Genomic DNA, 24013 nt, shown 5'->3' on the forward strand with positions numbered 1-24013 from the left:
CTACGTAGTGCTCATGTCTATCTCCTGGAGCCAGGACTCTCCTAGGCCTTCTCTAACGCTGCTCTGCCGGGCAATGGAGGCACTCCTGGCATCACCACATCTTCCCAGTCAAGGCAGAGTACCCATGCAATGACCTGATTGTAGTACAGCCTTATGGACTGATGGGTGTGGTACAGGACTCTGACTGGCAGGACTCTAACTGACTTTCCTGACAGTGACTAGGCTGTGGGCCACCATGGTCGGGTTTGCGCAGGTGCCAGGAGTTGGCTCCACCTGGGCAGTATAATCCCTGCCCCCTATGCCAGTCTTAGTCTTACACAGGATGATGGTCTCGGTGTTTGGTCATATCCACAGAGGGTGACAGTCTGTATCCCTATCCAAGCCGCCCCTTGGGTACGACGAATCGGGGTGACTGCTCCGGGTCCTGCACTTTGGGGGGGCCCGTGCTTGGATAAAATTGTGAAGAGCGGGGAGGCGAGTGGCAGGCAGGCGGGAGGGGGGTGAGGAGGCGGGCGGGCAGGTCGGGGGCAGTGAGGAGGTGAATGACGGCCACCGGCAGCCCCCCTACCAAAATCTCCCCCGCCCCCCCAGTGCCTCCTGCCTGCCGGTGGGCCCCACCAATCAGCACCTCCCCCACCCTTCCCTCTCAGCGCATACGACGGATCAGATGTTTCATGGCATCAGGAGGTGCGGGAGGGGAGGGGGAAGAGGAGTGAGGGCACAGTGCGCTCTTGGGAGGGGGAGGGGCAGGGGTTGGAAGAGGCAGGACAGAGCAGCGGTGGGAAGAAGCAGGGTGGAGGTGGGGTTTTGGGGGAGGGGTGGAGTGGGGACTAGGCCTGGGGGGAGCACCCCCAGCAAATTAGAAACTCGGCGCCTGTGTCCTGGGCCCTTCACCCCCGCTAGGGACTGCCCTGACCCCTATATGTTCACCCCTTTTACATTGATTATGTTAAATTTTGTACAAAGCATACCGTGTAAGGTATCATTTGAACACTCACGGTTTGCTGATCATTATTGTCCAGGTAAAATATCTGCAGGAACATTGTATGTAAAGTTATAAGATTCCACTGTGTGATATTACTGGGATGTGTTCCAACATGTTCTGCAGGGCAGTCAAACAAGTTCTCCAGAGACAAAAGGCTAGCCAATGCCTCAGCCAGGTGTCAACAGAATCCAAGGGCCCCATCACCTGACTGAGTGGCCTTTCTTTGGCAGGAGAGAAGGTGTGGGCAAAAGATCTACATTTTGACAAAGAAGCAGTTTAAGGTTCCTGTCCACACGGACTTTATCTCCTGAACATCAGCTGGAGATGGTTCCTGCACAAGAAAAAGGGCAATAAGAGAAGAGGGCAGACACCCCAACTCATCTCTCCCTTGCTCTTTACCCATGGCATCATCAGCACCTGAAGAACAAAGGAAGCAACACTGGACAAGGGAGAGACCTTGACTGAAAGAGATTCAGTCGGTAAGATTGCTGGAACAGGTGGTGAGAGAGAGCTTTGCTTTGTGTGTTACCTTTTATTTTCTTGTAACCAATTCTGACTTGTGTGTGTCACTACTTGTAGTCACTTAAACGCTATCCTTCTGTAGCTAACAAACAGAATTAACTGTGACCCCTGGGAGGGTTTGAGCCAATGACCAGATGGGGGTGGGACAAGGGATGAGCCCAGGAAAATTCAGAGAGAGGAAACAAAAAGACACAGGTGCAGGAAGCCAGAGCTCTGAGCTAGGGCAGAGACAGAAACTAAACATATAAAATGATGGGGTCTAAATTAGCTTCTATCTACTCAAGAAAGATCTTGGAGTCGTTGTGGAGAGTTCTCTGAAAACATCCACTCAATGTGCAGCGGCAGTCAAAAAAGCGAACAGAATGTTGTGAGTCATTAAGTAAAGGATACATAAGACAGAAAATATCATATTGCCTCTATATAAATCCATGGTACGCCCACATCTTGAGCACTGTCTGCAGCGCTGGTCTCCCCATCTCAAAAAAAGATATGTTGCAATTGGAAAAGGTACAGAAAAGAGCAACAAAAAATGATTAGGGGTATGGAACAGCTTCCGTATGAGGAGAGATTAATAAGACTGGGACTTTTCAAGTTGGAAAAGAGATGATTCAGGGGGGATATGCTGGGGTGGAGAAAGTAAATAAGAAAGTGTTATTTACTCCTTCTCATACCACAAGCACTAGGGCCACCAAGTGAAATCAATAGGCAGCAGGTTTAAAACAAACCAAAGGAAATATTTCTTCACACAACGCACTGTCAACCCGTAGAACTCTTTGCCAGAGGATGTTGCGAAGGCCAAGATTATAACAGGGTTCAAAAAAGAACTAGATAAGTTCATGGAGGATAGGTCCATCAATGGCTAGTAACCAGGATGGGCAGGGATGGTGTCCCTAGCCTCTGTTTGCCAGAAGCTGGGAATGGGCGACAGGGGATGGATCACTTGATGATTACCAGTTCTGTTCATTCCCTCTGGGGCACCTGGCATTGGCCACTGTCAGAAGACAGGATACTGGGCTAGATGGACGTTTGTTCTGACCCAGTATGGCCGTTCTCATGTTCAGTGCGGCTTGGAAAAGGGGACTCTTATAAACGCTCAGCCTGGAGCTGGCAGGAGAGCTGAGACCGCACAACAGGACCCACCATTCTGAGCTCACACTACATGTCCACCTTGGAGCACGCACACGGGCTGGGCTGACCCAAAGGCAGGGAGGGGATTGCACTGGCATGGGGCAGAGAATCAGTGCGTCTCTAAGCCAAGTATGGGGGAAGGGGTGGGTGCTATATGTTGCATCAGGGGCATGAGAGATTGCATAACCCCTGCTAGAGATGTTGACCCAGGTCTACTCCTGGCTTTACCTGGGTTAGATAGAAGTATTCTATAGTTAAGGGCGGTGTTTGTTTCAGGGGTTAAATCTGAACCCCTCCCCTCGGAGGGAGGGTTGGTGTTTGTGCAGAGGTACTTGGCTGGGACCCCTCTCCAAGCCCTAGGAATACCCCACCTGCCATAAGGCCGAGAGGGGAAGCGACTTGGCCAAGATCATCCATCAAGAATGTGTTGAAGCTAGGAATGGAAGCCGGGCCCCAGAGTGACAGTCCAGTACCTTTTCTACCAGACCAGCCTTCTCCCATAGTACATAACATTCACTTACAGTTGCTGGGGGTTTTTTTTGCGGGAAGAGGATTGCACATAGATTTACCCCCCCTTCCCAAGGTTTTGTCCAGATTTTAATATTGTTTTATTTTAATGAGAAATATAATGGCATTTTTCACCTGAAGTTGACAGCGAGCCCAAGGGAGAATATTCCTATTTGTAATCCTCTCTCTACTCCTAAATACTATTAAGAAACAGTATTTATGGGTCTTGAAATAAGTTCCTGTCTCAATCTGGTTTCAGGCCCATCCACTGCCTCAGTTTCTCCTCACACAGGTTGGATCTCTGTATTTTCTAGCACAATGTGGTCACCACACTGACTTGGCTCTCCACCTAAATCACATGGGGATGGATCAACATCAATCTTCTGCCTATCTCGCCAGGTACAGCCCTTCCCCCCTGAGCATCTGTTTTCTCTTTCCTTGCCTTCAACTCATTCCCAGCCCATGCTTCCCAGCTCAACAGCCAGCAACTCCTGGGCTTTAATCAGTGCAGCTTCCCCCTTATAAGAGGGATCACTACACCCCCCACCACAGGGTGGCAGTGTAAAGGGAATCCATGTGCCTCTTCTGTGAGCTCCCAAGCCCTGGCAACCCCAAAGAGTTGGGCCATCTGCCTCCCTGCCCAAAACCATAGTTATGTTAACAGCATATGCAGACAGAGTATTTTATGTTTTTATCTTTCTAAATGGTTGCAACATAACACTAGTTTATTTCTTAAAACCCAGTATCCTAACACACAAGAACCAAAACCAGAGAGAGGTAAAGAAGGCTGCTCCATAAGGCAGAGGCACACAACTCACCCCACCTGTTCTTGGCTGGCACCAAGATTGCATGCTTCCTTACAGAGCTCCTTAGCCTGCAAGCAGGATCAGGAAAACCCTGATAAAATTATAAGCTATCACTTCAAATTAACAGAGTTTTCACACTAACCTTCCCTGCTTCTCCTTCCCAGGGCCTCTTCCTAATTATCAGCCCTCCTACTGTTTTATAGAGCATCAACTCCCAGGGCTCCTCTCCCTAGAGCCGTTCTCTGCTTGGCTCTCCCCCCTCAAGCTGATCCAACCTGCTCCTCATCACAGGGCCCTATCACATGACTTTACTCATTTCCTCCACCTGGGGAGGTGAGCCAAGTTTGGCACAGGGGTAACTGAGCCCCAACTCTCTTAAAGGGCCAGCTCATCCTGTGACAGTCCCAATCATAGATCGATTCATAGATTCCAAGGCCAGAAGGATCATCTAGTCTCACCGCCTGTCTAACACAGGCCAGAGAACTTCCCCAAAATAATTCCTAGAGCAGATCTTTCAGAAAAACATCCAATCTTGATTTAAAAATGGTCACTGGTGGAGAATCCACCACCACCTTTAGTAAATTGTTCCAGTGATTAATTACTCTCACTTAAAAATGTGCACCTTATTTCCAGTCTGAATTTGTCTAGCTTCAGCTTCCACCCATTGGATTGTTGTAGGCGTGTGGCCACCCCTCGCTGTCGGTCTCCGAGGGAGGCCACACCTCTTTGCTGTCATGCCCCTGGAATAATAGTCCAAGCTAAGGGGGAAGTTAGCAGTCTCAGGGCTCGATCCCTCCAGCAGCATAGAGCAGTGAATGATCCAGGGGCCTAAGCCCTCAGACAAGGCAGGGAACCAAACAGTCTAAAGCCCAACCTTCAGGGAGGTAAAGCCAGGTATAGTCTGGGAAACCAGGCCCTCAGATTGGGCGGGGTACCAAGCACAGGGCCTCAACCTTCAGGCAGGGCAGACCAGTGAACAAACTGGGGACCCTGGCCTGTAAGCAGGGTGGGTACCAGCAATCTAGGGCTCCAGCCCTCAGGCAGGGGCAAGCATCCAACACAGTCTAGGGGGGCCCAGCATACTGTAGACTCCCACAGGCCTCCTGGCCAAAGCTGGAGAGGCTGCCACCCCAGGAGTGGCAGGGAGTAGAGGGATACAGGCCCGACTCCCCCACATCCCAATCCAGGCCCCTAACAGTGGCAGAGTGATCTGCCACTGGGTCAGCGGGGATCTAGCTGCAACACGCTGAACTGATCTCAGGCAGCAACCCAGCTGGACCATAGCTGGCTGTCCCTAGGCCACTTCCTACCCATCTCTCTGGGTGTACCTGGATCTCTGGGTTGTCATCCATCTCCTCTGGGTACACTGCAAGTATTGGGTGTGTCTGGTAGCTCAGGCAGTCCGGACAAGTCCTTGGGACAGCAGAAGTCCTCAGCTGGCTCTGGCTCCAGCAGCAGGGTGGAAGCGTCTGCCTCCCTTGGTGGCTTCGGCCCACCTGAGCTACAAGGTCTGCCTTTTATACTTCCTGTTCCTGTCTCACCCCCTCTGCTTCCGGCATGGAGGGCATGGCTTTCCTGGTTCTGCCCACCCGAGGGCATCTGGTCCTCCCTCGCTGTCACTCTCCGAGGGAGGCCATGCCTCTTTGCTACAATTGTGTTATACCTTTCTCTGCTAGACTGAGGAGTCCATTATTAAATATTCATTCCCTGTGTAGATAGTTACAGACTGTAACCAAGTCACCCCTTAACCTTCTCTTTGTTAAGCTAAATAGATTGAGCTCTTCAAGTCTGTCCCTGCAAGCCAGGTTCTCTAATCTTTTAATCATTCTTGTGGCTCTTCTCTGAACCTTCTCCAATGGATCAACATCCTTCTAGAATTGTGGGCACCAGAACTGGACAGCATTCCAGCAGTGGTCACACCAGTGCCAAAGAACCTCTCTACTCCTACTCAATGTTCCCCTGTTTATTAATCCAAGGATCACATTAGCCCAGTGGTTAGATGTTCGGCTGAGTGTGTGTTCTATATTCTCCTTGTGTGCTGCCCAGCACTGCACAGACAGCCGGCACAGCAGACCTTGAATGAACCACCTAATGACCACAAGATCCGTTAAGGGACGAGGATACCCAGCTAGGTTTATTGTCAACGAAGCATGGTACTAGTATCCCACAGACTCTACCGGACCACTAATACACGTATGCCCATAACAGTGGATCAGCTCAGTGAATGGTGGAACTTTCCGTTTCTCCCTAGGTCGACAAAAACACTCCCTCTGAGATGTATCTTTATACCCTGATACAAACAAGTTATGTACTGCTCCTCTGACATAGTTAGTTGCTGCCCCCTGATGTGGTTAGTTATCATCCATCATCTTGTACATGTTGGTTTGATCAAAACATCTCTATTACATACGGTCATCCTGACTTTATCTTTTAGGAGAGGTCAGCATGTTCCTGTAATCATTTAGGAATATTTTTGTACCATCTTGATATCAGGATGTGTTTGCGTGAGTACTTTGTGCCTAGCACTTCTTAGGAATGTCCTGCCTCTTGCTCACAGCTTGTCTTTGCTTTATATCAGTAAATCTTTGACTACTACTTTGGCCCAGGCCTCAGGCCTCTGATACAAGGGCTTATGTCTCAGGCTGTCTTCCTACTACAAGCCCTTTAGCCACAGAGTTGCCTGGGAGCTCATGTTCAGCTGATCATCCGCTTCCACCCCCAAATCTTTTTCAGAGTCACTACTTCCTAGGATAGAGACCCCCATTTTGTCAATATGGCCCACATTCTTTGTTCCTAGATATATACATTCAACCATATTAAAACTCATATCATTTGCTTGTGGCCAATTCAACGGGAGATGTGGATCACTCTGCATCAGTGTCCTGTCCTCTTCATTATTTACCACTCCCCCAATTTTTGTGCCATTTGCAAACTTTATCAGTGATAATTTTATATTTTCTTCCAGGGCACGAATAAAAATGTTTAATAGCATAAGGCCAAGAACCGATCCCTGCAGGACTCAACTGGAAACATATGCACTTGTTGATTATGCCGTTTACAATAACCTTTTGAGACCTATCAGTTAGCCAGCTTTAAATCCTTGTAATTTTTGCCCTGTTAATTTTATATCTTTCTAGTTCTTTAATCAAAATGTCATGCTTCTGTTAGAAATTCATCACCAGGATATGGGGGAAAGCGGAAGGAGGGAGACGGGAAAAGGAAAAATAGAAGAAACATTTGTAGAGATGCACAGCTGGATCTCAGTGGAAAAGGAGAAGGTTCCATATGAATTCTACATAACAAGCTCTTCCATGGGCAAATCAGGATTTTGGCCATATGACTCCTTTAGAAAACCATGACCCCATTACTTTCCCCACCTGCACAAATGTTTAATTCAGTGATCAACCCACAGGCCCAGTGTACTGCAAATTTTCTAAGAACACTGCAGCTCAGAATAAAACTACCTGCACAGCAAGACGCTATCCAGTGGTATGATTTATTATCTGTATTGCAGTCACATCAACGAGCCCCAGTCATGGACCAGGACCCATTTGTGCTAGGTGCTGTACAAACACAGAACAAAAAGTCCCTGCTCCAAAGACCTTGCAATCCACACAAAAGGGCTGATTAATCTAGCAGACAACAAAGGAGCAAGGTCCAATGGCTGGATGTTGAAGACAGAAGGAGGCAACTTGGAAATAAGGTACACGTTTTTAACAGTAAGGATAGCTTCACTACTTGCACAGTTTACAAAAGGCTGTGGGACATTTACTACCATTGGGAGTCTTTGATTGGAAACCGGATGCCTTGCTAAAAAGATATGCTCGAGTGCAATCACAACGTGCTAGGCTTGTCGAAAGAACCATCAGGTGGAATTCTCCGTGTGCTCTGCTTGGAGGTCAGACTACAGAGTCATGATAGACCCTCCTGGTCTTCAGATTTATCACTTTGGGAAAGTTAAGTGTACACTTAATTTGGAAAGTACAACTCTAGTCCAGGTAAAGGCATTTAAATGGACTATTTAAAAATATTCTCCCTGGCCTCGTTTCTTGGATTCAACTTTGCTTTCCAGGGAATTGGAATGGAAAGGCAGCCGGCAGCCAATATCGAAGCGTGAGCAATTCTCCCTTGTCTCTTCATTTTTGGCTTCTTGCTGAGGGCTTTGTGAAAAAGCAGCTACGCACTTCAGGAGCCAAGAGAGGCTGGAAGGGTTTCGCAATTAAAATGAATGAGCACAGGAAATTACCACGCCACCTATTTTCCCCTTTGGAGGGGTTTAAAGTGCCTACTGCACAGTTCTTGTAGGACACATTTGCTGCTGGTCACTGTCAGAGGCAGGACACTAGACTAGATGGATCACAGCTGTGATCCTGGCAGTTCCTATGTTCCTAGTGAGTTTGCTGAAGTGAAATCAACATTTGACCCAGCCAGTTTCATGGGATGCCTGCATAGGTGGGCACTTGTAAGCCGGTTAGAATCCTCCTTTCATTATGCCCATTTCATTAGTGCACATACGGTACATTCAGATCACATCAACAGTAACTAACTGCAGTGGTTTGCTTTTCTCTGCAAGAGCCTGGGAAACCTGGCTGGACAAAACAATGGAGAATATACTGCTAGGGAATGATTTTGTGCTGGCAGAGGGATGGAGAAGATGCTCTAAGATTTATTCCTTTTATAGCCCCCTCCCCGGTTCAATTAGCATAGACCCCATGCAGAACCCTCTGGATTTCTGCAGTGTCTAGGGGTCTGTGCTAGTGTCATTAACGTTTAGAGGGCAGGGCCGCCCAGAGGATTCAGGGGGCCTGAGGTCTTCGACAGCGGGAGTCCTTCTGCTCCGGGTCTTCGGGACACTTCGGCAGCGGCGGGTCCCAGAGCGAGTGAAGGACCTGCCGCCGAATTGCTGCCGAAGACCTGGAGTGGAAGGAGCTCCAGATCTTCGGCAGTGGGTCCTTCACTCCCTCCGGGTGTATTCGGCGGCACTGAAGGACCTGCCGCTGAAGACCCGCCGAAAACTCTCCTGGGGGCCTCCGTGGGGCCCGGGGAAAATTGCCCCACTTGCTCCCCCCCGGGCGGCCCTGTTAGAGGGATTGAAAGTGTATTTTAGCTTCTGAAGGAGTTCCACTCACTGCAGGAGCGCCTCCTTGTGGTTGGGTCTGGGAATTAGCTTTGGCCTCCTCTGGTGCCCCCTTCTGTCCATTGTTAGCACTGTGGCCCTTCTCTTCATAACTCAGGGACCTCCCTTTTCACCATTTGGCCCTCCAACCGGGTCACTATATCATCCCCTTTTTCCGGGGTAACAACGTCCCACTGGACAAGCTGTCTGAATGCTGTCTCAGATGGTCTCCAGGTCCTGTGTCACTTCCCCGTGCCTGGTAGGGGAACCTGGGTGCATCCCTACTCTGTGTTCCAGCCCAGGGACCCTGTGACTAGCAACCTAGGTCTGCTCAATCTCAGTCCCTGTTGTTGTTTCCCTGGGCTCCTTGCCTATCTCTGGATTTACCCTGGAGATTCCTCTGCTCCCCATGGTTACTTCTCCGTTATCAGCCTCTTGCCAGACTCCCCAGTCCAAGACAGGACCCCCAGGATTCTCCTTCCTATTCCTGGCCAGCTCTCTTTTCCTCTAGGGAGTGACCACAGACCTCATCCCTGCGGCCTCTTTCTGCTCTCACTTCCTGGCTCATACTCTTAGCTAAGCTCCTTCCCCAGCTGGGTTTAATCTGCCATAGGCCTTATCAAGCCCTGGTTCCCCTCCAGCTGCAGCATCGAAGGTTAATTAATCCTGTCTGGCCCCGCTCAGGGCTTGTGTGGGGTGGACACCCCGTCATGTAGCCATTGCATATTTAGCGGTCTGCCATGGGTCCAGCAATCTTCCCTCGCTAAATCCTTGGTGCAACGATCTGCTAACTGTGAAAGTTTCCTTTTTACTGACTTTCTGCAAATACCAAGTCGCAGCACTAGTAATTTAATGTGCATTCTGCTCCGAGGTGTGTGTGCGTGCAGCCCCCCCTTGCCACATGCATCATCAGAGCCTACATAAGTAGGAAGGGAAACACACAACAAGCTGCCGCCTCAGTAAACCGTGATTTCATTACACAGGAAATCCAGAGCAGAACTGATGCACTAATATCCGTGGAAGCTTCTTTGACGCATTTCTCTCATCAATTCCAAAACAATTTTTCTCCTTTTCTGCCAAGTTCTGCAGTAGAGCCCTGGAAAATATTCTTCCAATGACATTTTTCCCATGCAGCTGGCCACTAAGATTTTCACATTGTTTGACCACAACTCTGATCAAGATGATGCAGGATATTTGTGGATGGAGTGAAGATGTGGACAAATTGGAGAGAGTCCAGTGGAGGGCAACAAAAATGATTATGGGGCTGGGACACATGACTTACGAGGAGAGGCTGAGGGAACTGGGGTTAGTCAGTCTGTACAAGAAAAGAGTGAGGGGGGATTTGATAGCTGCTTTCAACTACTTGAAGGGGGGTTCCAAAGCAGATGGAGCTCGGCTGTTCTCAGTGGTGGCAGATGACAGAACAAGGAGCAATGGTCTCATGTTGCAGTGGGGGAGATCTAGGTTGGATATTAGGAAACACTATTTCACTAGGAGGGTGGTGAAGCACTGGAATAGGTTACCTAGGGAGGTGGTGGAATCTCGATCCTTAGAGGTTTGACAAAGCCCTGGCTGGGATGATTTAGTTAGGGGTTGGTCCTGCTTTGAGCAGGGGGTTGGACTAGATGACCTCCTGAGGTCTCTTCCAACCCTAATATTCTATGATTCTATGTGTGAACAGGAACAGGGGAGATTATGCCACATAGGATATGCTGCTGGCGCTGTAAATTTCAGCAAGGGGAGACATTCTTTTGCTAGGTCTGATCAAATTAGGACACTAAAAACAGAATGTAGGCACCGCGGCACAAGCAGCGGGATGGGCTAGCAGCCCGAGAATAGTCCTCTCTGAGACACAGGGTGCGTATTCGGGCAGCTAGCTACTCATGATGGTGTGGCAACCCTATTTTTAGTGCACTAGCTCTCTCAGAGCTAGCATGTGTGCGTCTCCTTGTGCTGGCAATTACGCCTCCAGCTTTAAGTATAGACCTACCCTTAGGGAAAGACAGTTAGACAATAATACCGATAAAGTGTATCCATGCCTGGAGATACCAAGGCATCGTCCTGAGATAGTATTTGTATTACAATAGTACCTAGCAGTTCCAGACACGGACCCCATTGTGGTCGGCGCTGTACAAACACAGGACAGACAGACAGCCCCTGCCCCAAAGAGCCAAGAATCTAAAGAGAGAAGTAATTTCACTCTCCACCTCTGCAACTGTTAGTCCTGCTGCTACAGAAGGTATTCTTGGCTGAACGTCCCTTCCCTGCAAGAAGTAAGCTGGACTGGGATGAAAGAAGAGAAGAGTGGAGGTGGGGGGATTTGACAGCTGCTTTCTATTGCCTGAAAGGGGGTTCCAAAGAGGATGGAGCTCGGCTGTTCTCAGTGGTACCAGATGACAGAACGAGGAGCAATGGTCTCAAGTTGCAGTGGGGAAGGGTTAGGTTGGATATTAGGAAAAACTGTTTTACTAGGAAGGTGGTAAAGCATTGGAATGGGTTACCTAGGGAGATGGTGGAATCTCCTTCCTTAGGAGTTTTTAAGGTCAGGCTTGACAAAGCCCTGGCTGGGATGATTTAGTTGGGGATTGGTCCTGCTTTGAGCAGGGCGTTGGACTAGATGACCTCCTGAGGTCCCTTCCAACCCTGATATTCTATGATTCTATGAAACTAGGTCCCTCCCAGAGCGAATGGAGATTGCTATGAAAATGGGACTCAAGGGAGATATAGGATTTGCAAACAGAGGCTGGGGGTGGGGGAGTAGCATGATCCTCATTTTCAAACCACCCTGAGACAAACAAAACCCCCATCCATTTTCTTGTTCTCCCCCAGAATGCACCCACCTGTTTCTCCAATTAGTGATTCTAAAGAGCTGGCTGGGGAGAGAAGGCAAACGCTGCCTTTGCAGGTGCTGGCTGCTGCTATGAAAAAGTGGCTTATCTCTCCCACTAGAATCGCTTTCTATATAAATATGGATATAAATACTTCTCTGGCCAATTATTCTGCAGAACTCTCAGGCCCTCTGGAGTGCTTGCACCCTGCAAAGTGCCTGCTGTGTTCTCCAATTCTTTGTAGTATTTTTAGCTCAGTTGGCACTGGCAAGGTGCAGATGAGAACAGCCCAGGCCTGATAATAAGCATATAAAAGGGATCTGTGAAGCACCAGCATTTGCCTGACCTTGGCAGACCGCAGCGAGACACGGACACGTAGCAACTAGGGAGGTAAGTCAAACCAACTATTGCTAAACCTCGGCTTCCACCTATGACTGCAGCACACTTGCCCGTCCTCAAGGAGCAGGACGGGACTATTTAGCACATTGTCTTTGAAGAAAAATGGGCAGAGGCCCGACTTGTTCACTGTGATTGATGGAGCGTAAGGCGGGCTTTCAGGCACTGTTCTATATTTGTTTTCTAAGCTATGTTAGCTGGTGCTGTCATTCGGATACAAACTAATTCCCACAGCACCGGGGCGGATGGCTGCTGCTTGACGTTTCGCATTTCAGCTGGTTTCTTCATTGACCTATCACTCCACACACTAACCTCAAGCGTTCTGCATCCCCGTGGGTCTCTCTTCTGCTCACGGGCTGGCCAACGGCCTGCCCCATCCCAGAACTCACCGGTACTCCACAGTCAGACAGCTCTCGAGAGATGGTAGGGTGACCAGATGTCCCGATTTTATAGGGACAGTCCCGATTTTTGGGTCTTTTTCTTATATAGCCTCCTATTACCCCCCACTCCCTGTCCCGATTTTTTACACTTGCTGTCTGGTCACCCTAAGAGATGGCGGGGCTCTTTTCCTTGGGCTATGTACATGTATAAGCTGTCTCTGCTATGACCCATTTTGTGACAGAGCTGCCCCCTGCCACAAACAGCAAATACATCGAGTTGCCTCCTAGCTGCGAGAGGGTTGTTATAGGCTCTCTCTAAGTGACTTTCCAGGCATCGGACTGATTGTCCTGGGAATTGAATCACAGAAATGGAGAAGGGCTGTAGGTCGTCTCCCTTCTCCCCCGGCGATACAGCTGTTCCCCCAAGGTCCTGTTAACGCCCTGCTCAGATACAGCATGAGCAGCAGTGCAAGTTCTCCCAACGTGGCCCCAGGAACATGGTTTGGTCCTGATCTCTGGGGCAAGAGTCATAGCTGTTTCCAGCCCCCCGGGAGGGCTGCCCATAAGGGAGCCAGCTAGTGCTGCCTGGGATGGCGAGTCTTTGGGAGATGGACACCTGTGCCTCTCCACGCTGGCTAGATACCCTAAGGCAAATTGCAAAGCCATTCTAGCTCTGCGATTCCTACAAGGCGAAGGCAGGAAACGGGAAAGCCCCACCTGTAGTTTTTGAAGCTTCAAGACTGAGCCACTGGCTGTGAGCCAAAAGATAACGCAGACGGCATTTCCTCCCTGTTGAAGGGGAGGAGGTTCGCCGGAGTTATTTTTCAAATTCGAATAGCAGCCAGTCCCCTTAGAACTCACCCTTATCGCCAGAGATGAGGGCACGACTGTGTGCAACGGTGTTCATATTCATACCAGTATTTCAGTGTTATTCCAGCCCCAGCTGGAGCAGGAGAAAGACCATTTGCAGTGCTGGTTTCATGTGCAGCTGCACAGTGGGTGTAGAAAGAGGTGATCCTGGAGGCTGCCAGCCTGCCAAAGGCAACGGGGCTACAGCAGGTCACTTGTCAAGAAGGAGGTTGCATGTCACTCTCCAACAGCCACTAACATAAATGTTCCCACCAGTGAGAACTGGTTTCTTGCATGCAGCACTGTCTCCTTGCTACATGCTCGCTGGAACAAACACTTTTCGTGCAGCACATTGTGGGCACCGGGACACTACATTCACCAGGAATCAGGCTGAAGAATCAAAACCAGCAGCTTGTCCCGCTTCTGGGAACTAGAGGTGGCCTGGAATTTTTCAACTCATTTTTCTTTTTTTATTTCGGTCAGAAAACGCGAATTTGTTGAAACCAAAACTTTCTGCAGAAATGTATCAGTTTGGGCAAAACTTCTGTTGGGAGGCTTCTTGGGTCCAGGATAGAATTTCTGGTCAAAATAGAGACACAGTGACAGAGTGAGAGGATTAGGATACTCACTGGGCTATTGTGGGATGGGATGGTCTGTCTGTAGCTGATGGATTTTTGGTTCAGTGGCTAAACTGAAGAATTGGAAAAAATTATTTTGGGTCAAACAAAGCCTGTTTTGGTATTTTTTTTAATTTTTTAAAAACAAAAGTGAAGTAAAATTTGAAACAAAGCATTTGGCAACAATAATTTGAAAAGGTTCCATTGAAATCTCTTCTCGCTCTCTCTTTTTTTAATTGAAACAATGAGTTACATTTGATTCAAATTTGTGAAATGTTTCAATCAATCTGAATCTGCCTTTTTGGCAGGGCCCCCGGGGAGGGGGGGGGGAAGGTGAGGCAATTTGCCCCAGGCCCCACAGGGACCCCGCGAGCCCCGGCCCGGCGGCGGTCCAGGTCTTCGGCAGCATTTCAGCGGCGGGTCCTTCAGTTAGGGTGACCAGATGTCCTGATTTTATAGGGACAGTCCTGATTTTGGGGTCTTTTTCTTATATAGGCTCCTATTACCCCCCCATCCCCTGTCCCGATTTTTCACACTTGCTGTCTGGTCACCCTACCTTCAGTGTTGCTGAAGACGCGGAGCAACTGAAGGGCCCCCCGCCACCGAAATGCTGCCGAAAACCGGGACCGCCGCCGGGTGAGTACAAGTGCTGCAGCTCCCCCGCTTTGCCCCAGGCCCCCTGAATCCTCTGGGCGGCCCTGCTGTTTGGGTGAAAAAATTCTGTCCGAAAAATTTCGCAACACTAGGTCGATCTATCAGTCTCTCTAGTGTTTTTTTCATATATATATATATATATATATATATATATATATATATATATTTTTTTTTTTTTTAAAGGGTCTCATTTTTGTTCTGCATCAGAACAAAATCAAATTCTGAAATCGTCACATTTTTGGCAAAACAGAATTCTTGTTTTCCGGCCAGCCCTATTGGGAACCAGTGACAAAGCTGGTGCAAGGCACAATTCACCTAACAGGAAGTAACCCCCACAATTCTTGCTACTGGCTTGCAGGCTGTGCAAGCACAGAATGATATCATTTCACAAAGAGCACTCCAGTGTCTCCCAGGTCAGCCTAGTGACTATACAACGTAGATAAGAACAAGAGTGTTACTCCAGGGCCAGCTCCAGTTTTTTTGCGGCCCCAAGCGAAGCAAACAAAAAAGAAAGAAAAGATAAAGCCGCGATCGGCAGCACTTTGGCAGCTGCTCTACTGCGCCGCTTCATTCTTTGGCGGCCGGTCCTTCCCTCCGAGAGGGACTGAGGGACCCGCCGCCGAAGACCAGGACATGCCGCCCCTTTCCGTTGGCTGCTCCAAGCACCTGCTTCCCTTGCTGGTGCCTGGAGCTGGCCCTGGTTACTCATATAATTCTAATTCCTTCTTCTCAGGGGGACTGATCCTGTGAAATGTTGAGTGTCCTCAGTGCCCCCTGCTCTCAGTGAGAGGTAAGGATGCTCAGCTCCTAGTTTTTTTTTTTTTTTTTTTTTTTTTGGAGATATCCCATCTCCTAGAACTGGAAGGGACCTTGAAAGGTCATCGAGTCCAGCCCCCTGCCTTCACTAGCAGGACCAAGTACTGATTTTGTCCCAGATCCCCAAGTGGCCCCCTCAAGGATTGAACTCACAACCCTGGGTTTAGCAGGCCAATGCTCAAACCACTGAGCTATCCCTCCCCCCCGGGAGGGATAGTTGTTGTTTATTATTTGTATTACCATAGCACCTAAAGGTCCCAACCCAAGATCAGGGCTCCATTGTTCCAAGCACTGCACAAATGCATAGTTAGAGAAAGACCTTGCTCTAAAGAGCTTACAGTCTAACCAGACAAGCCAAGATCATGCAGCAAAGCCAGGATTAATACCCAGTCCCCAGCTATCTAGGACAGTGCTTTACCCACCAACCCACGCTGCCTCCTTTACCTTGCAGGAACAAGTCCAGAGAGAGCAAGTTGAGAAAGATTGGGCTTATTTTGCTGTGATTTTGTTGCCAAGTTGACAGCTGGCGATTGGCACTGTACCTGCTAGCTAGCCCAGGCCAAGGTTTCAGAAGTGGGCTCTCTTTTCTCACGCATCAACCTGTATTTCCAGGCGCTAGCTGGTATTTGTGCATGCAAACTGCACCACTAGCTGCTTGCGTTCACACTACAAACGGGCGACTTGTACATGCAAACAGGTGGGCATGAAAAATTTGCCTGTGTACCTTTAGAAGCTGGGTGGCCACCAGCTTTAGAGACGGTCCTAAAGTAACTAGAGAACATGTGGTGTCTTCAGGCTGCGGGGTCAACTCATAAGGTGAATGGTTCTGCTCTTGGACACCCTCTAGGAGAGGTTGCGTCAGAGAGAGCTCCTCAGAGCATCTCACACGGAACCGTTACTGTAAAGCACTTCCATAGGGAAGAGTGCAACTAGCTAATAAAATGGCAGCTACTATGAAGATGGTGGGGAAATACCCTACTAACATGTAAGGGGCGTCTTAATTGCTGAGATATGCGCATTGAAAGGGCCGAAAGAAGGTGTAAATCACACCCGTTTGGACTCCTCTGGGAGCTCACATTTTCTTAGACTGAGCTCTGCACTTGGCCCAGTTCATGGGCAGGTAAATTAAGTGTAAGGGACAGCTCCAGGATTAGGTATTAGATTATTAGTTATATTCCACTAACCCCTAGAACAGGCGTCACTCATTAGTGGTGTCTCCCATCTGGTGGTGGGATGCAGGTTGTGTGCGCCCTGCATGTCAGAGCAGCAGAGATACGGACGGGGAGCATCCTGATTCTCTACCAGCTGCATCAAGCTTGTCTCACATGCAGGACCCTCTTGGCAAGTCTTGCTGTGATGACCAGCCACCTCCATCACCCACCCATGCAGGGGAAAGAATCACCCCTTTAAAGCGGACAGCAGGGTAGCATAGAGATGATTGACCTGTAGCTTCATTGGAAGAGTCAGGCAAGAGTTAGAGCAGTTGCTGAAAATCCACTCTGCCTCTGCATGCAAGGAGCCGGAGGGATCCAGCGAGTGACATTTCTGGGCTGCTCTGTAAGTGGTTCACAGCACGACGTGCTATTTGCATTTCACAAACAGTCATTTTATTATTAAAAAACAGAAACAAACCCAACCTAATAAAAACAAGCACTTTGCTGCCTTCTCCAGTCACGGAGGGAAGTAGAGCTGGGGAAATAGTGGATTTTTCAGTTCACTGTCAAAGCCACACAAAAAAATTGTTTTGGGGCAAACTGAAAATGAAATTTTTCAGCATTTTTGGTGAATCAAAGAACTGGAAAAAAATAATGTGGTGGTCAAACAAAACCTTTTGATTCAATTTTGTCAAAATGAAACCAAACAAAATGTTTGGTTTCTATTTTGACAATTTTTAAAGGTTTTTGACTATTTTACTAAAACGGAAGGACGTTTTGAAAGGAAAAGAATGGAAAAATCAAAATGTTCCATTTCAAAAGTGTCAATTTATTTCAGAATTTTTTTTATATTTTATTTTTACACAAATTTGGCAAAACTGACATGAATTCACAAAATATTTTGGTGTCACTAAACCTGCATGTTTTGCTGAAAATTCCCCCCTCCCCCAGCACCAGTGGGAAGGCTTAAAATGTACAGGAACAAGTTCTGGGAGTGCTTTCCCGTCTATCCTTAACCCACTTATCCTGTTAGTCTAGGGTCAGGCCTTTCATTCCACAACCCATACCTCCTTTCCCCCTACCAGCCTTAAGCAGTAACAGAAAACAAAACCAATAGATTAAACCAAAATGTGATGGAGCAAGAGGTAATGCTGTTCTACAGATACCAAGCAGCTTAATGAAACAGAAGGCAACAAATAAACTTTTATGGGTTAATTTTCACACCTGGGTGCCAAAGTACCCATTTCAGGCACTCAAGCGTTAATTGCATGGAGTACTGGCTTGGCTCACCCCCGGCTCTGACATAGGGGATGTAAAAAATTATTATTCTAATATTTCAGTGGGGAAACAGAGACACAATTATGCCCACAAATGCATACAGAGACACTGTCAGAGCCAGGAATAAATCTCAGCCCTGTACGGGACCCACAACACCCAATAAGCTTAAATACCTCTTTCAATTTCCCTTTGACTCTTCCTTCCCAGCTAAATTTCCATGGTTTGACATCCTTAAAAAATGTCCTGTGCCTGGAAATGGCTTTGCAATAGACTGTACATGGGTGATTCTAGCCCACCTTTGCTCTTCTGGTACCAGCGGGAACCTTCAGTGCTGTGGCTTGCAGCTCCAAACCATCAAATACAGAGGCACTCTACTTACAACACACAGGCTCTGAAGGAAGGTGAGGTAAAGTAAATATTTCCTTTGAACAGGAGTTTCTATCTTTCCCTCACAGACTCCACTGGACCGCCATCTGCACAAATGAAGATGGACTGTGACTGTGGCAAGTCGTCCAAACCCCAGGGTGTCAAAGTGAGCAAATCAATTTCCACCATTTGCTCTTCCTCAAGTAATGCCAACTGCCATGAAAGCCACGCCATCCAAGGCCCTGTGAGGCGAGCACGGGGTAGGACCCACAGTGAAAAACTGGCCCCGTCCCCAGATATCATGTCAGCTGCTGCTAGAGAGAGTCAAATGTCAGACTTCTATAATGGCAATGTGGCCATGGGGTGCCCCTCTGATGCCTCAGAGAAGCTCCACCAAAGGACTACCAAGGAGAGCCGGTGGAATGGGGAGACCACTCCGAAGGAAATCATGGCAACAAAGAGCATAGCCAATGCCCCCAAGGATTCCCCCATCAAGCGTACTTTCCTGTTTGGGGCAAAAAGAATTGACAATGGCAGCAAGGTGACCCTGAAGAAATCTACCATCCATAAGCCGCCTGAGAAGGGTTGTTCTCCACTAGCTGTTTCCAGAGAAGGGATGGATGGCTTGAGAGGAGAGAGGCAGGCATGGTCCAGCGTGACCCAGAGAAAGAAAAGGCGAGACCTTTTCCCAGACTCAAAGGTTTTCAGCCACATAGACGCTCATGTTCTGCGTGTGAGCGAGCAGGTAAGTACTGTAGGCACAAGCTTCCTCCAAGCTCTATATAGATATTGTGAATGAGAAACCAGCCTTTTAATGCTTTGGCTAATGATGAGCCTGTCTTATGAGTCGAGACAAAAATCACAGCGGGAGGCTGCTGTGGGCATGAACAAATGGCTTTCCTCTCCAGCAAAATTAAAACAAGGGCCAAGGTGTGTAACCTTGGATCAGCCTAAGATGCAAACGTCCTTATTGCTAATAACAGGTTCTTTTACTGAGGCGGCTACATAAGAAATTGTATTGAGTCGGTGAAGTATGCACAAATGTATGAGCTTTGGTTAGTACTGACAAGCATAATTGAAATTGTAAGCGAAGATTACACAAAGAGTAGAATAAATATAACCCCCTGGATCATACATATATATAGATAAACATTCCCCCCACCCAAGTTGTTATACTTACAGCCCTGTGCATACTTACAACTTTATGGTGGCCATTAGAGACAAAGATGAAAAAAAATAGTAAATGGAGATCACCACCAGATAGCTTGTTCGTATTCCGCCATTCGATTGTCCCTGGTGTCCCAAGTAGGGGTTGGTCTGACCATCTTTTTCATACACATTTTCCTTGTATCCCTCCCACATCTGGGATAATATTTGATTTAGGTCTCATGTGCCCATGTTTAGTATTACGAGGGACCGTAATCAGGGGTACGGCTCATTTGCGTCACTTCATTTCCAACAGTTTGGATACGTGAATGTGGTTTCTCTGTGGTTACATGTACCAAAAAAAAAAAAAAAAATCAATCCCCTAGAAGTGTTATTTCAAGCTTAAGCTGCCCTTTTGTGGTGTACTTGTTTATCACAAGAGGCATATTGCCAACTGTTATAACCCTAGGTCACGCACTTCGGGCTAACTAGCTAGGCCTCATGCTTGCAAAGCCTTTAACAAATCTTTTTACATTTGCTTTCCATGTTAAAATGTGTTAAGATAGTAAAATTAGTAGAGCTGTAATTTAATATGCATTAACACAGGCTATAATTTAAGTTTGCACCCTAAAATCAGGTCGGGATTACAGGTCAACAGGTGCCCAACCTGAGATGCCTGAAAACACCGAGTACTCTAAAAACCAGGTCCCTTTTAAGGTGTCAGGGAAGGCACCCCAAACCAGCCACATCTAGAAATCTTGGTCCCAGTTGGCTTGAGCCAAGAAGAGTCTCCATGAGAGACTTGTAGTCAGCCTCATACCTTATTTAGCAGTTCATGACATGACTTAAGTCTGGGCCAGAGCTTAAGGAGATCCTATGTGATAAAATGAGGCAGCAAAAAGTTGTGCTTAAGTAGTTGGGGCTAGAGAGCCAGTGTCTTTCTTGTTCAGAAAAGAGAGAGCAAGAGAGAGCACCAGAGACAACCACAGGGTCTGTCTGTGTCCAGCCAGGGCCGTTGCAAGGAAGTTTTGCGCCCTAGGCAAAATTTCCACCTTGTGCCCCCACATCCAGCAATGCAGCAGCTCCCCCCCCCCCCCCCCCCGCGGCAGCTCCCCCCCTCTGCCCTGAGGGGCCCCCCCTCCACGGCAGCTTCCACCACCGAGGAGCCATGTGGCAGCTCCCCTCCCCAGCTCACCTCTGCTCCACCTCCTCCCCGAGCACGCCACCCCCGCTCTAATTCTCCTCCCTTCTCAGGCTTGCGGCGCCAAACAGCTGACTGGTGCTGCAAGCCTGGGAGGCAGGAGAAGTGGAGCGGCGACCACGTGCTCAGGGAGGGGGCGTAGGAACACTGTTCAAAAAAATTGGGGGCACCGCTTTTTGGCGCCCCCAAACCTTGGCACCCTAGTCAACTGCCTAGTTTGCCTTAATGGTAGCATCGCCCCTGTGTCCAGCAGCTGCAATAAAGAATCCCTTTTTTATCCAATACACTTGAGTCCTGCTCATTCTCAACCATGAGGCATTCTACTGGGTCCTCTTTGCAGGCCAACCACTGAACTGACAATCAGAAGCCAATAAACGCTAAACTGGGTGTAAGATTCAAGCCAGCTCCCTGGCACATCTCACCACATGAGGTTTAGAGAATGTTGCTCTATAAGGTCTAAAGTTTAACTGCAGTTGTGCAATGATACATGTTTGACTGCATAAGAGGTCCAGGGATTGGCACACAAACAAATTATAATGAAGCACTATTACCTACACTAAACACCACCAGGTTAGCCTCAAGACCACCATAATGTGTCAAAGATCCAACAGTTTAATTGACGACCTTTTGTTACTTACACACCAAAGGTTAAGTAGAGAGAAGGCAAAAGTTCAGTTATTTACTCGGTGCTGAAAGTAATTGCTTTCCCTGTTCTGTAGAAATCTGTCATTCATACCCAGCCGCAGGCTAACATCGCTTGGGATTTGGAGGCAATTAATTTTGTCTCCATGCAAGCTTGGCTTCAGGACCATGGAGATTACCTCATATGCTAAAACGGAGCTTGGGAGAGGTGGAGGCAACAGTAACAAAAACAATAAAGGCGCCTCTGGGAATAGAGAGCTGTACAAACCACCCACCTGCTTATTTAAAATACTGAATGTACTGCAATCTGGTGCACTTTGTCATTTTCCCCTCTCCGGAATTATTATTGTGAATGCCGACAATAGGAAGGCAACCATCTACATTGCAGATGTGCGTGGGTCCAGTACGTTCTGCCTCTGGGGATCACCACTCTTCAATGGCACAGGTCTTCCCTGGGGTCAGGAACTGCCTCCACCTCTCCCCACATGCCAGCCTAGCTGACAGCTCCCCAGAACGAGCTTCTCTCCGCAAGAGACCCAACAGGGAGCCCTTCAACTTTAGACTCAAAGCCAAATCAGGCCTTAAGCCAGCTGGGAGCAGTGCTGTTGACCTCAGTGGGGCTATTTACACACATAAGGGTTTCTCCTGTGACTAAAGCTTGGGGGGGGGGGTTGGGAGGAGGGAACCCAGTCACTCAATCCTGAGTGGTCAAGTGGAGCCACTGGCCCCGTTTACCTAGCACCTAGAAACCGGGGCCCAAATTCTTAGCTGTGCCCAGTATCCACAGGCATGATCAGGAGCAGGGACTGCCGAGGACCTGCTTGCAGATGCCCATTTCTGGGATCTGTTCCTAGCCAGGTCTGGCCCAAGTAGTTGAGAGCAACCTCGGGGCTGCTCCATGCCATGTGCTGACTCACTCATGCTGTGTGAATCCCCAGCTAGCAAGTTCTAGCCATATTTTGACCCTTTCACACCACGGGAGGATGCAAAGGGACCAGTACTTACAAGTGGCTCTACCGTGAGCACCATACAAAATGACAGATAGACAGACATTAAATGTATCTCGTGATACACATTCAACTTGCTCACATAAAATCCTGTCCTCACCAGATAAAATCAAAGCCGGCTTTGCTGTCAGTCCAGACCATTGTTCAGTTGATTACTGACAAGGCCCGAAGCAAGCTGGAGACCGTGCGAGCAATATGGATGTGGCTGTGTCACAATATCCGTGAGTACGTTTTTCATTCAGCTCGACTCATAGTAGGGTGATTTGTCTCGGTTGAGGAGGATGGTCATTAGGAACTAGCCTAGGCCTCGGGAACCCCAGGCTTGATTCCCCTCCTTCACCAGAAAATTTGCTAGTGGTACCCTCAATTTACACCAGCTGAGGATCTGTCCCCAAGGTTTTACCAATTCTTCTTTCATTTGGGGAGTTGCCAAAGCCTCTGGATAATGGTTGTGGTTTCATTTCCTCCTCTTAGGATATGATGTGGATGGCTTCTTAGGGTTATCTCAGAAGATCCATACCCCAGAACAGGTCCTGCAGACTGGAAGAGGCGTGTGCTCCGGTTATGCCCATTTATGCCAAGAAATGTGCAGGTATAAATTAACCTAGGTATTACCTTCCCACCAACACTGTGAGAATGGCTGGCACTGCTGAACAAAACGTGTTGTGTTTATTTCCATGCTACGTTGTGGCTGTTCACAGGGTGCCCTGCTCGCTCCTGAAGACTTGACTTTTGTTCTTTCTTGTTTTTGTCACTCTCTTATTCCAAAATAAAAGCCATTCTGTCTGAATGAACCGTGACCTAGGCAAAGAACAAATAAAGAATTGGGAAGGTCATTGCCGATCTTCACAGCCAGCAAGCTCCACTAAGGGGCTATTAAAGCAATGGAGGTGCCCTGAGCTCAACAGCAAGAACATGACCATAAACATCTTGGAACGGAGATTACAGAAGTCTGAGCTATCACGTCATCTGAGTGGCCAGCAGTTAATTAAGCACCAACTCTGAAGGGTTTCCAGCCTAATCTATGTTTTCCTACCATGAATGTTTCCATCCTTACAGGGAGGCAGGTTTGAGCTGCATTCAAGTGTCGGGCTATGGGAGAGGTACTGGATACCAACAAGGGCAAAACTGCCAACAAAAGAAATCCAACCACATGTGGAACGCAGTTCAGCTGGACGGGCAGTGGTACCTGCTGGATGCATGCTGGGGTGCAGGCATTGTGGATGCGGAGAAGAGATTGTTTATACCCAGGTGAGACACTGACCCCTTCACCACCTCTCATTTCTCATTTCCAAACATAAAGAAATCCAGTTATTTCTGATGTGACTAAATTAGCCGTTCTCTGCCTTTCCGTACGGTGACTCCATGTTACAACAGAAAAAAGGTCCAGGGTCCCCACCCTCCCTCTCATCTAGTCCTCAAGAAAGGGCTGGTAACTGCGAATCCCTGAAACCTGAACACAGACCTCACCCCCAGGGATCACCAGGCCCCCATGGTTGAGACCCCATAGCCTAGAACACTGGAGAGAGACTTATTTAATATATGTAAATCAGTAACTCCAATACATCAGCCACCTTGGCTCATTCTATGGTGATCTGTGAGTTACAGCAGGAAA

At 48.2% G+C, this 24013-nt stretch overlaps 1 protein-coding gene and 1 long non-coding RNA gene across 5 annotated transcripts in view; one reads left to right on the forward strand and one right to left on the reverse strand.

The window, feature by feature from the left end:
- The window catches only part of LOC117877546, a 39746-nt gene extending 27745 nt beyond the window's left edge, over positions 1 to 12001 (reverse strand). The window contains exon 1 of one of the 2 annotated variants that reach the window (XR_004645748.1): positions 11905 to 12001. This is a non-coding gene — a long non-coding RNA (uncharacterized LOC117877546). The remainder of the gene's footprint in view (positions 1 to 11904) is intronic. The other variant, XR_004645747.1, reaches the window with a different exon arrangement.
- A 175-nt stretch (positions 12002 to 12176) lies between these two features.
- Positions 12177 to 24013, forward strand: part of LOC117878429 (kyphoscoliosis peptidase-like) — a 29898-nt gene continuing 18061 nt past the window's right edge. Inside the window, exons 1-6 of one of the 3 annotated variants that reach the window (XM_034772605.1) lie at positions 12202 to 12282; positions 15522 to 15578; positions 18492 to 19147; positions 22502 to 22619; positions 22873 to 22990; positions 23458 to 23649. In XM_034772605.1, the coding sequence (XP_034628496.1) occupies positions 18518 to 19147; positions 22502 to 22619; positions 22873 to 22990; positions 23458 to 23649 (1058 nt within the window). In that variant the 5' untranslated portion in view covers positions 12202 to 12282; positions 15522 to 15578; positions 18492 to 18517. Of the gene's footprint in view, positions 12283 to 14736; positions 14771 to 15521; positions 15579 to 18491; positions 19148 to 22501; positions 22620 to 22872; positions 22991 to 23457; positions 23650 to 24013 lie in introns of those variants that run through there. The other 2 variants (XM_034772604.1, XM_034772606.1) reach the window with 2 other exon arrangements.

This window comes from Trachemys scripta, chromosome 5, assembly GCF_013100865.1.
Source record: "Trachemys scripta elegans isolate TJP31775 chromosome 5, CAS_Tse_1.0, whole genome shotgun sequence".
Classification (NCBI taxonomy): Eukaryota; Metazoa; Chordata; order Testudines; family Emydidae; genus Trachemys; species Trachemys scripta.